Genomic DNA, 16,845 nt, shown 5'->3' with positions numbered 1-16,845 from the left:
ACACGGATCAGGGAACAGCAAGTTCAACATATATTGACTGTGAATAAATATAAGTGGCCTTGGGCAGGACTTTTCGCTAGAATGGTTGATGGATGATGGTCGGTGGACTGGTACGTTCGACAGGATGTCCACCTCAGAGATAGAGCGATTAAATGTAATGATGCATTGCAAGATGATGAGATGGCAACCAGAATCATAATTATTAGATTTGTCATCATACGGAATTTAACTGTCAATACAAATAAAAGAAATTGGCTACCAATGCAATGGCCGTAAGTATCAAATTTTACTACGATTATGAGCCAAGAATGTCTGTGTCCTGCGCGTGACGTCACTCCACGTCGGCCAGCCCCCCTCATTAATACTAATGAGCGGGTGACGTCACTCCACATGTAGCACCCCCTCCCCCCCTCATTAAAAATCATGAGCAGGTGACGTCCCTCCACATCGAACAACCCCGTACATTAATAATCATGAAGAGAATAATCATGAAGAGGTGACGTCTTCCAAATGAACACCCCCCCTCTCGCTATTAATATTAATTAGCTGGTGACGTCACTCCACATGGGGGAGGGGCGAGGCGCCTCCTCCCCCCCTCCTCAGCGTCAACTGACAACCCTCACGTCACAGGCAGAACCCTCACGTCACGCGGTCCCCGTAACCCTATTGAGACATAGAAGTAAAAAGGACGTCGTGATGAACAAGGGATTATAACCTTAAAATGAAATAGGTCTGTGTCACCGCGGCTTAATAAATTGCACACGAATTGATGCAATGCATATCACGTCACGGTCTGCTTTTCGCTTGCAAGTTTCAGATTTACTGAAATACACCCGTCCTTGGACGCGCAAAAGGCTAGTCTATAAATGATGAGCAAAATCCATCATGACAGAGTAATAGGGGAGGCTGGGAAAAAAAAGTGTCAGAAATATGTGTAAAACTTACTCGGCCTCTGAGCATTGGATTTTCCCGAGGAAGTGCATTGTAGTCCCCTTGTCTGAGATCACCATCAAATTAAATGTCAGCCAAATGTGCCCACAGTGTCCACTATTAGTGCCCTCAGCCAATGGCTTAACGGACAAGCATGACCGTGGCCATTCATCCCCACTGAGTGTCACTCTGCTGCCCCCTGCTGTCGTAAGCACCCAAACACAACATTGGACGGGTGTTTGTTTTTGCGGCCGCTTGTGTTCGAAAGTAACTTTGAAAGGTAAAGTTAATGGTTTAAGTTTGTCCCAAAGGCCTGCCAACCTGCCACATCAGGCACTCTTGCGCGTCCACGTACGAAACCTGAAGTGCACACAGGTGTGGTTTGTGGCGTTAGTTTCCAGACCAAGCCTTCGCATACCGCTGTGAGGATCATTTCAAGCAAAGCATTCTCCCCTTTTTTTGTTGTTACAATGCAGTATTCGAGCAGGCGCAATTGAGGTCAGAACAACATTTCACTGGAATTCGTTTTAGATGCGATGTTTTGAAGGTGTACTGACACGAACCCCTCTTTGTCTCCTTCCCTGTACATGCCTCTCCATTCTGGACAGGGTGACCTCGGCCCACCGGGCAGGGCTGGTCCTGCGGGGCCACCTGGAGTAGGAGAACCTGGGCTTCCCGTAAGCCACGCACTCACTCACTGACCACTTCGCCTCGCTGGCCTAACATGATGCGAACTGGGACTTGCTGTACTACGCCGCTCTTGTTTTACACTTATAAGCCTGGCACGGCAGAACGACTTTGGAACTTTGTGCAGTCTGTTCTCCGATAACGAGTGTTTCCGGAACGGGAATTGGATATAGCGCGATGAGTGTTATTAGGGAACACTTTTTTTTACAACGCGGATGCAAATTGGATATAACGCGATCGAGTGAACAGAAGTACGTCGCGCGACTGCCTCGGCGTAGCATCACACGAGGCGGGATGCTGCTGGATGCTTCTAGATGCTACCCACACACGCCTCAGTGTTTGTTCAGCCTACAGTAGACATCTCATGTGTTATCGCTGACTGTGCTTTACCCCCCCCCCCCCCATGTTATTTATTATAACGCGAGTTTTCCATAATGCGGTGTTCTTCAGGAACACAACTACTGCGTTATAAGAGAACAGACTGTGCATGATATTTAAAAGGAGAATAACATTTTGAGATACATTTACTGCGTTTTGAAGCCATGTTTAGAATTCAGTACCGTAATGCAATGCCACTTTAGTCTTTGCTTTTTTACGTGGAATAAAAAAAAACCCACATAACTGCCTTACATGTATTAAAAACAAAATTGTATGCCATTCACCAACATGCAATTACCTCACATTTTATAAGCATTGAACTCAAACGATTAAAAAGAGTTACGCGAAATATTAATATTATACCGTATTAAATTATGACATGAAGAGGTAGTAATTCTGCATAATAGAAGAAGTAAGGAACGCTAGTTGTGTTTTACATGATGTACTCTACTGTGATAGTATCACCAAGCAAAATATTTTGGCCGATACATAAACAATTGTAAATAAAATAAAAACATTGCATGCCTACATTGTGCATAGATATAAGCAGGAGGGGATTGTTTGCAGGGCCCTCAAGGTCCTTCGGGGCCATCTGGTGAACGAGGGTTACCCGGGGAAGGCCTTCCTGGACCAAAGGTAAGTGCAGATCCAGTCTTTAATCAAAGTTTCATTGCTTTGTTCAATAAATGTGCTTGACTTGCTTTCAGAATGCGAATTGGTTGCTTTGCTTTTTTGCAGCGACAGATTTGTGCAGACTGGAGGCATTATTCGGGCAGCTGCCCTTAACTTCATCGCATGGAAAACATCATTGTGCCCCAGGCTGCCTAGAAATATTATACAGAGGTTTATCATATAGAGGGGTTTTTCTATCTCATGCTATAGTTGTTTACCAAAATTGAATTTCAAGTTGTAACCAGTGGTTGAGATTTCTGTAGTTGGTTGTTATTTCTTTATTCGTTTTGGCATTTTGCTATTAATTGCCAGTAAATTTGACATTCAAGAATGTAGCAATACTCACCCTGAATTCAGGATAAACTTGGCCTGATGCCAGAACAATATTTCATATCGCATTGGCTCATAGACAGATGCATACTCTAGTTTTTTGATATTTGGGCCCTGATGGACTGTTTAATCCAATGCAGATAGTGGGAGGCCTAAACCTGTACCGAAGGCCCTCTAAAGGCGTGGACTCCTTTCTATGGTGTAACCTGGTATCGCGAATAATGCCAAACCACTGTATTTCTATATCAGGGTGACCGAGGGTTTGATGGGCCAAGAGGAGCTCGTGGTTTACAAGGCAGTGGAGTCAAAGGAGACAAGGTCAGTATAAAAGAAGTAAAAAAAAAGTTACATCAGAGCTTGTTTTGTGCTTGCTAAGTGGTTACCATCAACAACATACTCCACATCGTGTGGTTGAGATTGGGTTGTGTAAATGTTGTTCCTTATTCTAAGATTATTGTTTTTTGTTACATTTTAACAGGGAGATATTGGATTACTTGGCCTGCCTGGTCCACTCGGCCTTCCTGGGGTCGGCATTCAAGGGGAGAAGGTAATACAATCTTTTGACTCTACCCACATCAGCCCGCGAACAATATTTCTTTATTCAATCGTTTCACCTTGCGCACTTTATATGGGGTCTATACTCGGCCCACTGACTAACGTTTAAAATGACAACAAAAACCCCTTTTAAAATAAATCAGTGGTATGTTTATCGAGATGTATGAATTAGTAGTTCAGAAAACTGAATACCCCTGGAGTTTGATTCTCCACACCGATCACATCTCTGCTTGCATGTATGTTCCCCACATGTGCTGATAAGCACAAACTAAATCTGCAAGTCACTCGGTTAGTTGCTTGTGGTGAGGTCAAATATGGTTATCCCCACCTCCTCCAAGTCGTCTGGCCAGGGTGGAAGAGTAGGAAAAATGTCGCCAAAAGGAGCTCTCTAGAACTCCCTCTAGTGATGGCCCTTCCACCAGTATTGGCACGAACAAGCAATTGTGAGATGTTAACTACCTCGCCTGGTATACAGGAAGTTATGGGTTCGATCACGACTTCTGTATATATGGAGTTTGCATGTCTCTTTATCCCTGGTTGTGTGGATTCTTTCTCCAGGTTCTCCGGTTTACCCCTCCACATTCAGAAACATGTGTTTGGAGTATTTGAGAAACACCCGTTTAGAGGATTTGCCTGCGCTAGATTGCCACGTGATAAGCCACTTCGTTGAGCTATCATTCCTGGCCAGGTCGGTTCTGAAAAAGAGCTATATAGCTCAGCAGACCTTATATTTTGAAATAAAACATAGTTTCACAGGTAGTTTAGTGTGCCTTTTTACTTCAAGAATAATGTATTACCATCACTTATCATAATTTTGGAACATGTCAAATTGCATTGCGCATAATTAAAGTGAGCTGAGCAGATGGCAATGTCGGTGTGAACGAACAGCAGCTAGATAAAACAGTTAATATATTTTATTTATTTGAGAAGTTGTCATGCAGCAAGAGTTTTCCAGGAGATAATTTATTTTCATCATCTCATGACTGACAGTGCGCCTACATCTTTATTCTGTTTGCCAAGAACTCTACGATTTATTCATCAGGTATAAACAAAAAATCTCCAATCCCCATATGTTATTTTTTGTTTGGAGCATCGGTTTACGCCTCATCTCGTATTTTCATGGTGTGAATTCACAAATGCGTCTGCACCCGTTAACAAAAGACATTTGCTGCCCTCTGCTGAGCATACGCTAATACGTCAGGCAAACGCAAATGTGTATTACAGATATTTGCAGTTTGGAATTAAATGACTCGTTACGTTTACAGTTATACACTAATAGGACCATGTTTTAGATAAATCAATTAAATGTGTGGCCACAAGCAATCCCATGGGATAAACTTTGGGTCAAAATGGCACAGTTTGAAGGTGGCACTGGGAATCCAATGGTTTTTTTTCCGCTGGAACCCCGACACACCTTTTGAGTGCGCCCAACTCTATTGCAACAAAGCTCGTTGTCTGTTTTACATTGAACATTCAAAGTACCAAATATCAAAGGTGATTTTCTCCATGTGTGAATATCATAAGAGTAATTAAGAATGATTTTGCTTCACATAAATCAACACTTATTCTTTCAGATCAGTCACTATTATGTGAAGCGTATCTGAATCTGCTGGTGGCTGAATATGATGCCGCATCTGTTGTTGCTTAAGAGCCCAGCTCCAAATAATGGGGTGCATGGTCATTGGTGGGAAAATTGTCATAAGTGTTCCCATAGCCCGTGAAAGGTTAAACTTCCCACACACAAACGGGCCACCATGATAACACACTGAGGCATTTTGTATTTATACTAACTTTAAATTATTTTAGTTGCTTGTGTTGTATACGCTTTATCATGATAATGTTTTTTTATGATGATGACGACACTGGCAATGGAAAAAACATTGTACTCCCTGTCAACTCTCCCAACGGTGTGTGCCATTGCTTTGAGGTCTTTATTGGGCAAGGTTAACAAATATTCACCGTGACATTTCAGGGTGAACACGGTCCGAGGGGGATGACTGGACCAAGAGGGCCTCCTGGAGAGGGGCTGGTGGGACCAAAGGTGAACTACGCGTCCCACAAATTTCTATCATCACACGAGGAATTTAAATGCATTTAGCTTCTATTGAATGTCCGTAGGTGCAGTGGCATGGACTTCTTCACAGCTGCACCTGCAGAAGTCTGAGGAATGATAGAATGCAAGGCACGACTGGTATCCAAAAGATTCTGGGTCTCCAATTAAATTTGCGCTTTTGCGGAATTCCAGTGTTTTGCGTAAATTTAGGCTGTTTTGGGGGAAATGCTGGCCAAAACAACTACGTGAATCTGGCCCCCTCTGTCTTCTGATTCTTTTTAAAATCTGTTTATATTTGTCTCTTGCGCTCCCTTTCCATGAAATATGTGCCTGCCTTGAGGAAGTGTTGACTGCTTGATGCTCAACAAATCATGGAGTGATTTTAAATGTTTTTTGGGGTGATGTCTGACGTTTCCACTCGCTTCAGAAACTGAATTGGAGCTATACAGCCCAACCCACAAACACGAAGTACTATATCCTGAACATTGTCCAACCCTGTGCGACGTGTACGATGCAGGCATCGTGTTCCGTTGTGCCGGCATACCCGCTTTGTCAGCGTGCTTGGTTCGCAATAACATTTTGTTTGCGACTGTGCCACGTGGCTCGTGTCTCCCTGCTCTGACAGGGAGACAGAGGACTCACTGGGGACAGCGGGCCTCAGGGTCCAAGCGGCGTTGGGGAGCCTGGCCCCAAGGTGAAGCATCGCTGCAGCTTGCCACGTCTTCTGTGCACTAAGCAAACGCTGGACGGACGCGTCGGCGAAATGACCCAAAAATAACCGCGCATTCTCAATTGACTGACAATAAATGTCGTCAAGGTGGAGCGTTTTATTTATTTCCCTTGCAAAGCTATGGTTTTGTTAGTTGCGTGAAATGTTAATGCCATATGTATGATTTATTGGCATTAAAGGACTCTCGGACTATAATATCAAATATGTTTTAAAACAGTGAATTTTAAATAAAAGTCGTGCTTAAGTAAATATTAGTCTTGGGTTTTGAGAATATTATACTCATGACACATTCCACCAGATATTTCATAAATCAGCTTTTCTTCCCTCCTTAGTGCAGAGTTTGATATTTAAAAAAAATGTGTTCATGGTTTAATGAAAACAATATGCTGATTATGCTGATTGGTAGGCATCAAATGTTGAGAGTAGATGGTGCGTTCATAAAAAGGAAACATCTGATTTATACATTTAGTATTGTCAACTGAAAACTACAAAGGGACATACAAAGTAAAAACATAGACTATATTTAAATCCATCTTCTTGGTTTTTGTTTGTAAATAAAATCAATCATAAACGCGAGGGGTATTTTTTTGAAATAATGAAATTAACTGAAATAAATAAAATTACAATGAAAACATTATGTAATGTGATAAGCTTTTCAAATTAAAATCAGATTCCTGTCACAATTGAGTGCAATAACAAATACACGCAAGTATAACACAAGTATAACCCTGTGCATGCAGTTGTGAATGCGGTGTTTAATTTCAATGAAATGTCGGTATACAAGGTCAACAATTTTGGCTTTTGAACAGTGTATTTTAAAAACAAGCAATTCAGCATGCACTTTATTCAATCGCATTATAAACTGCATGACTTAATAAAGTCAAGTAAATTTGCTATGTCATTTAAAAATAATAATTTATCTTTCAGGCTGAAGATGTTAAAACAGAAGACAGAACTTTTATTTAACATTACAACTGTTGAGCAGAGGCCCAAAAATGCCACGTGGCCAGCAATAAACAGCGCTATTGGATGTGCAAGAGTTGGGAGTCAATATATTATCTTGCATAGATAAGGTTATCTTTACAGGAGGCATGTGGGCAGGTGTGTATGTGACTGTGCATTGAAGTGTGGTTTTTTTCGTGTGTTCTTGTTTCAGGGTGAGATAGGATCCCCAGGGCTTTCTGGAATCCCTGGAATTCTAGGAGAGGATGGTTCACCTGGACAAAAGGTAAGCAACGAATGAAAGCCAGCGTCTCACATGGCACGCGTACCAGTGATGGTTGCATTTTTTTTCCACAGATAGTCTCTCACTTTGAATGAAACAGAAAACCAGCTGTACGCAGCATTGGCTAGCACACTTGCAAATAACGAAATGCCGATCTGCGATGTGCATGTGCGTGCGGGTGCTGTGCGTGCCCTCTGCAAGGGAAACCCTTCTGCTGCTGTGTTCTCTGTGGCAGGGTGAGATCGGGTCACCGGGGCCACGCGGGCCTGAGGGGAGTGCTGGTATTGGCGTGCAGGGAGAAAAGGTTTGAGACGCCCGTCTTGGTCACGCGGATTTCCTTAGAGCCAGCTCGGTGTTACGCACTTCACTCATACGAGTGCGGATCCAGCCCAGCCTTGGGCATTTATTACAACGCAATGCATGCAGGCTTTGGCAAGGCGAGGGCTGTGACACACGGAGCCATGCTCGTGTGTGTTCGCCATTTGTTACTAGATTGTTTCCAAAGATTGCGGTGGAGTTGCGGGAGACCAGTTCAAAACTTTTTTTGTTTCTTGAGAGTGATCTCGCAAACTTATTTTGGATAGGTAAATGTTGTTTACAATTATCTTTATGAAAAAGTTTTTTTCCATATGTTTGTCTGCAGATGTTAATGTGTTGAGTTACTACGCAATCATAAACAAACGTTGACTTATTATTCCAAATGTTTTTTTTTATAGCTAATGCAGTAGAGATGAAGCTCAGACCTCCCAGAAGAATTGTTTTCTCTGCAAGTAAAAACAACCCAATGCAGCCTTGTTATCTTCAGTAACATGAAATGCAAATACAATTCGCTTTGTGTTTTAAAAGAAAATAGCATGCCGAGTCCTCCCATATTTGTTGATTTGCTCAAACTCAATAGAGTACATATATATATTTTATAGACACCAGCTGTGCAAGCGACTCCTTCACGTGCCCACTTACGAATCCTGTCCACCCCAGTTCGCCCCAGTTCTGGTCAAGCCTGGTTGCACTTAACGGCATCAACACATTACACACCACCCGCAGTGGACTCTTTACCAGGACCTATTTTACAAGAAGGGTCAATGTCCTGAGATGTAAAGCATGCATGTTACAGGGTGGGGGGGGGGGGAACTGAATTGCATAAAAAATGAGGCCAGATTGGCAAGTGTTAATGGTCGACAGGAGTGCGAGTCAAGAGAAACAGACAACCAGCTGTATGCAGCATTGACCAGTACCCTTGCAAATAAGAAATGCTGATCTGCGATGCGCACGTGCGCGCGGGGGTGCTGTACGTGCCCTCTGTAAGGCAAATCCAGATTGGCAAGCGTTGAATGGCACGTTGGGGGTGCAAGTCAAGTTGTTCAAATCGTGCCACTCCAAAGATGTATGGACTTGTGTATTCGTTACGCTTTTTAGAGCGTGTGCTGTCACCATGACCGGTAACTCGGGGTGTTTTTGTGCAGGGAGACCCAGGACCCAGGGGACCACGTGGGGTTCCCGGACCTGTTGGCATCTCCGGGTTACCTGGGGCAAAGGTGCGCCACCTTGTCCATGCCAGCTCGCACCGGTCGTCCACGCATCGTGCTCCGTGTTCACCTGCTTAAACAAAAACATATTCAATGATAGTGTCGAGAGCCATGGTTCGATGGTTAAGGCACTGTGCTATGAACCCTGTGTTACTGATGCACGCTCAAAAGACAAAGATCCCCCGTATAGCCTTAACAGAATGTTGGGGCAAGGGCTGTTGGCGAGCACCTATGAAGGCCGGCACGGCACACGAGGGAGTGGGTGGCCAGCATCACGCCTGGCCACCTTTGTTTTCCGAGTGGTGATGTTTACACTCTGCACCAGGTACTCAATTGAGGCTGAGTTTACCTAGGAGAGTCCCAGGACCGGTGTTAGCTGTAAGCGACAATCGAACTCGGGTCACCGGGTTCGTAGTGCAGCGTGCGAACTGCTACACTACCGCTCCCCACTACCCATTCTGCCGACACGGTGGCAGACAAATGAATAATGATGAACAAACTTTGTCAATACACTACCGAATTAAAACCTCCTCATGCTGTGTCGGTCATCGGTGCAGTTTGACAATACTTCAGCACGGTGGCCATCATCGTGGCTGAGACATCACTCACTGCTGACCTTAGCCATGCCCGAAAATCAAATTTGGGTTGCTGGGTTAATTAACCACTGCACAACCATTCCGCCCTGCATACAGCTTACACTTATGTATATACAATATATACACCACCAGTCAGCTACTGACACTGCTCACAATAATTTTCGCCGTCTCTTTTTTTGCTGCACTATTTGCGATGTTACTTCTCCCTGTTTGCTGTCAGGGGGAGCCCGGCGTGCCTGGGCGTCTCGGCCTGCCAGGTTCTCCAGGACGTTCCATTGTTGGTCCCAAGGTAAGGAATTAGCCGTGACGCTTGGGCACTCAGCACCCATAGTTTGAGAAAAGCGTGGAGCCATTGCAAAACATGTGATCAGTTGACTTGAGTCGCCTTTGACCAAATAGTTTCTTAGCTCGATGTGCCTTGCCTGAAAGAAACTGACGAAGGCAACTTAATATGAGTACTTTTACAGTGTTGGAGCGTGGTGATGTACAAACATAAATCTTAACTTAAAGCTTTCGTGACTGCAGGAATTCATATTCTTTGGGTCTTTCGGTAAAGTCACGTAGATAGATTTTATTTTTATTATTTTATTGTTATTATTGTTTTCTATCTACGTGACTTTACCGAAAGACCCAAAGAAGATGGACAAACATGTAACACTAAATCAACCTCAAAATGATTTTTTTAAACATAATCCTCTGATGCTGAGTTAAGCCCTGTCCCACGACAACACTTAGCCAAATTTTTTGTGTAATGTGTGTTGGTCTAAAAAACAACTCTGTTTCTTATTGTTAATAGTATCTGTGACAATTTAAAATGAATGCTAGTTACTGGATGAGCTTGCCACAGTGGGGAGATGTTAAATATCTCGCCTGGTATGCAGGAGGTCGTGGGGTCGATCCCGACCCTGACACCTGTATATATATAGAGTTAGCATATTCTCCCCATGGTTGTGTGTATTTTTCTCCGGGTCCTCCGATTTTTTTCCCTCCACATTTAGAAACATGCATTCGGAGTATTTGGCTCCTATGAATTTCCACACGATGAGCCACTTCGTTGGCCAGGTTGTTTCTGGAAAACGAGCTATATAGCTCAATGGGCCTTACCTGGTAAAAAAAAAATGTTTATAGCTTAGTTTAGTCTTTGTGTCTGTCTCATCTACATGAAGACATTCAGACCAAGGATGAAATGTGTATCGCCGTGTGTCTGGGAGCTGCCCTCCGGATCCGTGCTCGTGTGAACGCGTGTGTGGCTCTGACACGCGCTCCTCACCCCCACGATGGTTGCAGGGCGAGCACGGGCCCCCTGGGCCTGCTGGCTTTGTTGGAGAACCCGGCATGGGTCTGCCCGGACCAAAGGTAACCCTCGGCTTCAAACAAAATTGCGTTTTGTTTAATATTACATCAGAAGGGTTTCAGCGATGCGCTGAGGTTTATTGGAGTTTTTTTTCCTAAAGATATTTTGTTATGCTCATGCCCGACTGCACTTTGCTTTTCTTTATGTTTGCCAGGGCGATCGTGGCTTGCCAGGTGCCCCTGGCCCTGTGGGATCCAAAGGAGAAGGCTACCCTGGGCCAGCGGTATGAATTGACGCAACGCCCCACACCGCTTGACATTGATGGCTTTCGCGGTGCAGGCATTAAGGCTAGGGGATACCTTCACTTATCTTAGCCAATTTCTACGGCGGCAAGAATGACAGCATCTGCAAGAACCTGTATTATGATAAAGAGCGCTATAACGAATCGGTGATCTATGGGGTCACGGCTAAGCGAAGTTCTGCCTGTCTTGCCATCGAGATATATTCGCCGATATAATCAATACCAATTATATTAGACACAATGACTCGATTTTCCCTTGAAATGTTTAAATACTTTGCTAAATACAGTTCCTCTTCCCCCCCTCCCCTCCCATAAACACAAGCTCCCACTACCCCCCCCCCCCCCCCCCCACACGAAAGACCCCCTCAGTCAGGGTAGGCACTGAACTCCGTCCCCACACCTAGACAATTGTCCCACCACCGCCCCCACCTCGGTCTTTCCGTCTCCCTCCCCAGAAACCATCGACGTGTTGTATGGGGCTTTTGCGCTCACCACAATCAATTTCAAACCACAATCAAAACATTTGTTTTATTGCCTTGCTAACGTAGATTGTGATTTAAGGTGATCGCCTTGTGTTGTTGCAGGGCCAACCAGGATTGCCAGGGCCTCAGGGAGAGCTGGGACCAGAAGGCGTGGGGTTGCCCGGTCCCAAGGTATGAGACATTACACACACACGCACATACTTACTTTATAAGCAGGGAACCCCTGAATGATGAATATTGAAGATATATTTTATAAGAGTCATTCACGGGTGGGTTTTTGGATTTACATAAAAATATTGGCATCACTTGGCCTGCGTATTTTGTTTCAGGCTCGTGTGGTGATGATCATAAATGATGTGTTATATATTTTAAATGTAGCAATTTCAAAACGCCATTGGGTATTTTGCAATGTGTGTAGATGTTTTACCATCACCATGATCATAAACAATGGTTTCATATTCTAATTTAAATCCTGCCATGAAGTTCTGAACACTAGACGTCCTGAATGCAAAGTTGATTCTCTTCCTCTGATCCAGTCTTCCTCGGTAAAAAAGTAACATGTTAAATGTGGTGTTTGTAGGGTGACCTTGGTTCTAGGGGATTACCAGGCCCTCCAGGACTCACTGGTGAAGGACTTCCTGGGCCAAAGGTAATCCAATTGTGTTGCTCAGTCGACTCCCAATGGTCCCTTTTAATTCTTGACTTTCCAGGTTTTTTTTGTACAAATAATAACTGTAAATATTATGTTTTATGCATTGTAAAATTGGATCTGAAATATTTCCTGTCGATATATTTTGATGTATGCACTGTGGGCATCTCTCATGTGGACCTGTTCAGAACAATTGATTTGTATTTCAGGGATTTCAGTGCCTCTCTGACCACTTAAAAAAATCAATTAGCCCCTGCTGTTGACTGAGAATTGCATGCTCAAATTATGGTATTTAGTAAACCTCTGTGTGTTTATCACATAATTTAAAGCCGCACCAACTCATTTATTGACACACATTTTTGCGATTGACTTCGGCATTTAAAATAAAATACATTGTTAACATCGTGCACTGGGTCACCATGCCTCGAATCCAGTAAGCCACCTTCCAGGTGAGTACCATAATGAATACAAATTTACAACAATCTGAACGAAAGCAGTGCTTTACAGTAATGAAATGCACGGAGCTCGAAGGAAGGTGACTGGCAGTAAAAGCTTACAAACCAGCAGCTGTCAGTAGGAAATATTTTTATAATCAATTTGGCACTTCTGTGAGCCTGACCAATAAAAATGTTTCGTTGGGGGTTATGGGTTAGTTTTACAAATTACATTATCTTCATATATTGCTTTGTTTTAACGAATATTCAACTTGTCATGTCATCGATCAAATGGAAACCTGTGTGTATTAGGCTTTAACCTACCTCCAGAGCAGAATTTACATTTTTAAGAACTATCAGTGATGATTATTCTCATTTGTCACGATGGCTTGGCTCATACGAAGTTTGTGCCCCTGTGTCTCGTGTGGACAGGGCTCCATTGGACGCCAGGGACCTTCTGGCCCACCAGGGCCTCAAGGGGAGGGCATCCAGGGACCCAAGGTAATAATGACATTGGCCTATTGCACGGACACAACATCTCATTATGCACAAGCTGATGTTCAGTGCGCTGTTGCCCGAACATATGTCATCCACAGTAAATGTGCACCCGCGTGAAATTAAAGTGCACTGCTGTTTTTATTATTATTATAAACGTGCAGCTTTTTAAACGTGTTTTGTTACATAGGATATTTACAAACGATTTAGCTTGATACTCTCGTTAGGTGTATTGTTTAAAATGCAGAGCATGATTCTATCTACAGGAGACGCATATTATTATTTTTGGCAAGAATCATTTTTACTTCGGACAATTCACTTCCATCTGTTTGATGGCGAGGGGGATATGATGATTCTTCCTTTCATAATCGCATGTGCTGCCATTCCACTTGTGTTATTACATCAACTCTTACAACAGTTCATGTTTATCCTCACACAATGTTACGTAAAATAAAAACAAATATGTATCCCGCCATGGGAAGCCAATGCGTAACGAGAGAATGTTTATATTTTTTTTTTTGCCGAAGGGAGAGCAAGGATTTCAAGGGATGGTGGGACCCAGAGGACCTACAGGAGAAGGCCTCACAGGGCCCAAGGTTAGTGTGACATTGCTCAACACTCGACTTGTCACCTCTGAGGTACAACAAACTGAGAGGCATCATGGAAAGTCTCATCTTCAAATGTACCTCCTTTTATTATTGCGTATGCCATCATACGTATGGAGAACATTTTAAGTTTCCTTATTTACTGCGCTTGTCCAAAGTGAAGAACCCTTTCAGCAAATTTACAAACACCAACAACATGTGCTAAATGCGTAACGATTACATTAGTATTGCTCAGGATTGAGTAAACGCTTTCATAGTATCCCAGTGATCTTTTTTCAAATGTTTTTTTTTGTGTTGTGGAGCATCAAACGGAATACACAGAGAATTAAGCATTTGGCCTTGCATCTGTTTGTTTTCATTTACATGTAAGTGAAATGTGTGAGTGTACATATGGAAACTTGTGAAATAATCTGCACATTTCAATTGATACAAAGAGATCTGATTTAACCCATTGATCTGAACATCTTGTGTCAATGTCTGCTTGTGCTTGCAGGTTTTCGTGCTCCATTTTAATTAGAATTCCCGTAACCTTATCTTACTATATTCTGGTAATAAAGTTATATGTTTAAATGTCGAGTCTCTAGCAAAGACACACATTTTCCATGTACAGTATTATTTTATAACACCTTTCCTTAAAGTTCTCAATGTTATAGCCTTTTCAGCCGCATAGGCGGGTAAATATAAAAATGCAGTGGCAATTATTTGCAATTAGTAAGTACGTATTGTATTTCAGACTCCTCTACTCTACTGTAATAAAATAAAGTGGTGAGACAATCCAGTGCTTACATACAGATCGCTAAAACCAGGGCACTAAGCGAAATGTTTGGAAACCGTAATCCCCTTTCCTACGATTAAGAAGAGGTAATCCAAGCATCAGGAATGAGAAGCAAAATGCTATCATGCTTGCCTTGTTTTTTACTTCTTTATCCACGCTTGGTATTGCTGGCATTCAGATGAAAACACGAGTACAGTAGAGTATTTAATATTTATATGTGGTATTTTCTGAAAGCAGCGCAGCAGTGGTTGCCAATTGCCTTGTGGCTAATATCAGTGGCAAGTGATATGCGAACTGCCCCTGGGCTCGCTCTCCCCCCTCCTCTTCACCAACCCACACTGACCAGCGTGGTAAAATATGGTCAACCGAAGCCCCTATGACCGACACGTGAATTGGCAAAGGGCTGAAAATCATTACTCCATTTACTCAATCATATTCCGTATACATCAAATGTTGAGTGTGTGAAATGGTAGGTGGTGCCTTACAATAAGTAATCGCTGCCTATGTGTGGGGGGTGGGGGTGGTCTGCACGATGATGGATGTCATGATTCTGTCCTTGCCGCTGTTAGGGTGACCGTGGGCTGCCAGGAGAGAGGGGCAGAAAGGGAGACAGAGGCGATCAGGGCGACACGGGGCCGAGCGGAGACCCGGTAGGTCGCGGCAACTCTATCTACCAAGATAAACGAACACTCCAGAGCATGGGGCAAAATGTCCCCCTGTCCCTTTAAAATGATAGCTTTTTTCCCATTACAATTTTGCAGTAATTGGTGCAAAAATTGCAAGAATGGACCATTAAAAAGATCTAGACTGACAAAATGTTTTCATTATGTTGCTGTGACTTAGCATAAGAAGCCAGTGTGTGCGTGTGTGTTATTGTGCTCACAAGAATGAGCGGAGCGCTGGGCGGCTAAAACACAGCAAGTTGGCACAGTAGGGGGCACAGGTGGTGCTTCGGCCAGTCATCAACCCACGGCACCTGGTTCTGTCCCGTGACCTGCCAGCGAACGTTCGGCACTTCACGTGATCTTAAAGTGGACATAGCCTGGCACAAGCTCCGTGTTGACGTCACCGCCACTTAAGTGGAGAATGGCGGTTGTTGTTTGTTGTTGTGCAGGGCCGTCTGCCTCACTGCCAGCTCAGACAGCCTTGTGACTCGAGTGATTACATGCCATTAACTAGGGCACCGCACTCAAATGTCAACGACGCATTGTTCACTGACAAAAAACACAAATACACAGGTCAACCCTATGCTCTTTACATTTTCCATACATGTCCACTTTATAATGTACATGTTAATATCGCCATGTTTTCCGCTTTGCATACTTAAGTTCCTTTCATTTAAAAATATATATTTATTTTATGGTTTTAAACACCGTCGTGTAATTTAGTTAAATGTTGTGCACAAATGATGCATCTGGTGAAATCTTGTTTCTGGTCACTTTATTTGACACGCGCGTCAGGTCAAACCCTCGCCGAGGTCAAATTAAGCAAACGTGAGTGCGTGTTAGCCAAACGCGAGTATGTAGCCAGCACTGCGGAGCTTGTGATCTAAATGCTGCCAGATGCCGGCACCAATGACCGCCCATCGTCGCTTTGAAGACCGAGCCGCCAGTACGACAAATGCATCTCTGCAACGGTTTGCTTTCAATCAGGGGGATTAGAATAGCGGTGGATTTCCGCACACAATCGCACGCTGTGACCGAGCCAACGCACCGGTGAGAAACGATTGCATCTGTTCTGCACGGTACGATGACAATGCAGGGGAGGATGAAGTCTCTACAGTCTTCTCTGTCTCTTGTTTGATATCGTGGCAGGGTCGAGCTGGGTCGAAGGGCGAGGCGGGACTCACGGTCAGTGGATGCCTTCCCACACTCGCACGCACGTCCTCGGCTACTTCATGCGGCACTGTAACATCACGACCCTGGATTAATAATGTGGCTGTTTTTTTGTTGTTATAGAGGGAAGATGTTATTAAACTGATCAAGGAGGTCTGTGGTATGTAAACGCACCCATGATTACTTTGTTTTGATGCTACATAAAACCAAAGTACTGTATATTGTATATATCACCATCATCATCTGTGGTCTATACAGTATACTGCTGGATGAAGGCTTCCCCATGCTAATGG

General features: G+C 43.6%; 1 protein-coding gene across 2 annotated transcripts in view; it reads left to right on the top strand.

The window, feature by feature from the left end:
- The window catches only part of LOC116938270 (uncharacterized), a 57,036-nt gene that overhangs the window by 30,408 nt on the left and 9,783 nt on the right, over window positions 1-16,845 (top strand). For both annotated transcript variants that reach the window (XM_032945369.2, XM_032945375.2), the window contains exons 13-31: window positions 1,539-1,607; window positions 2,563-2,631; window positions 3,247-3,315; window positions 3,476-3,544; window positions 5,525-5,593; window positions 6,231-6,299; window positions 7,492-7,563; window positions 7,796-7,864; window positions 9,024-9,095; window positions 9,903-9,971; window positions 10,970-11,038; window positions 11,191-11,259; window positions 11,862-11,930; window positions 12,340-12,408; window positions 13,275-13,343; window positions 13,865-13,933; window positions 15,287-15,367; window positions 16,532-16,567; window positions 16,676-16,712. In XM_032945369.2, coding sequence (XP_032801260.2) covers window positions 1,539-1,607; window positions 2,563-2,631; window positions 3,247-3,315; window positions 3,476-3,544; window positions 5,525-5,593; window positions 6,231-6,299; window positions 7,492-7,563; window positions 7,796-7,864; window positions 9,024-9,095; window positions 9,903-9,971; window positions 10,970-11,038; window positions 11,191-11,259; window positions 11,862-11,930; window positions 12,340-12,408; window positions 13,275-13,343; window positions 13,865-13,933; window positions 15,287-15,367; window positions 16,532-16,567; window positions 16,676-16,712 — 1,264 coding nt within the window. The remainder of the gene's footprint in view (window positions 1-1,538; window positions 1,608-2,562; window positions 2,632-3,246; window positions 3,316-3,475; window positions 3,545-5,524; window positions 5,594-6,230; window positions 6,300-7,491; window positions 7,564-7,795; window positions 7,865-9,023; window positions 9,096-9,902; window positions 9,972-10,969; window positions 11,039-11,190; window positions 11,260-11,861; window positions 11,931-12,339; window positions 12,409-13,274; window positions 13,344-13,864; window positions 13,934-15,286; window positions 15,368-16,531; window positions 16,568-16,675; window positions 16,713-16,845) is intronic.

Source organism: Petromyzon marinus, chromosome 4, assembly GCF_048934315.1.
Source record: "Petromyzon marinus isolate PM22_M1 ecotype Great Lakes invasive population chromosome 4, UKy_Petmar_22M1.pri1.0, whole genome shotgun sequence".
Taxonomy (NCBI): Eukaryota; Metazoa; Chordata; class Hyperoartia; order Petromyzontiformes; family Petromyzontidae; genus Petromyzon; species Petromyzon marinus.
This window is presented reverse-complemented; position numbering and strand designations above follow the sequence as displayed.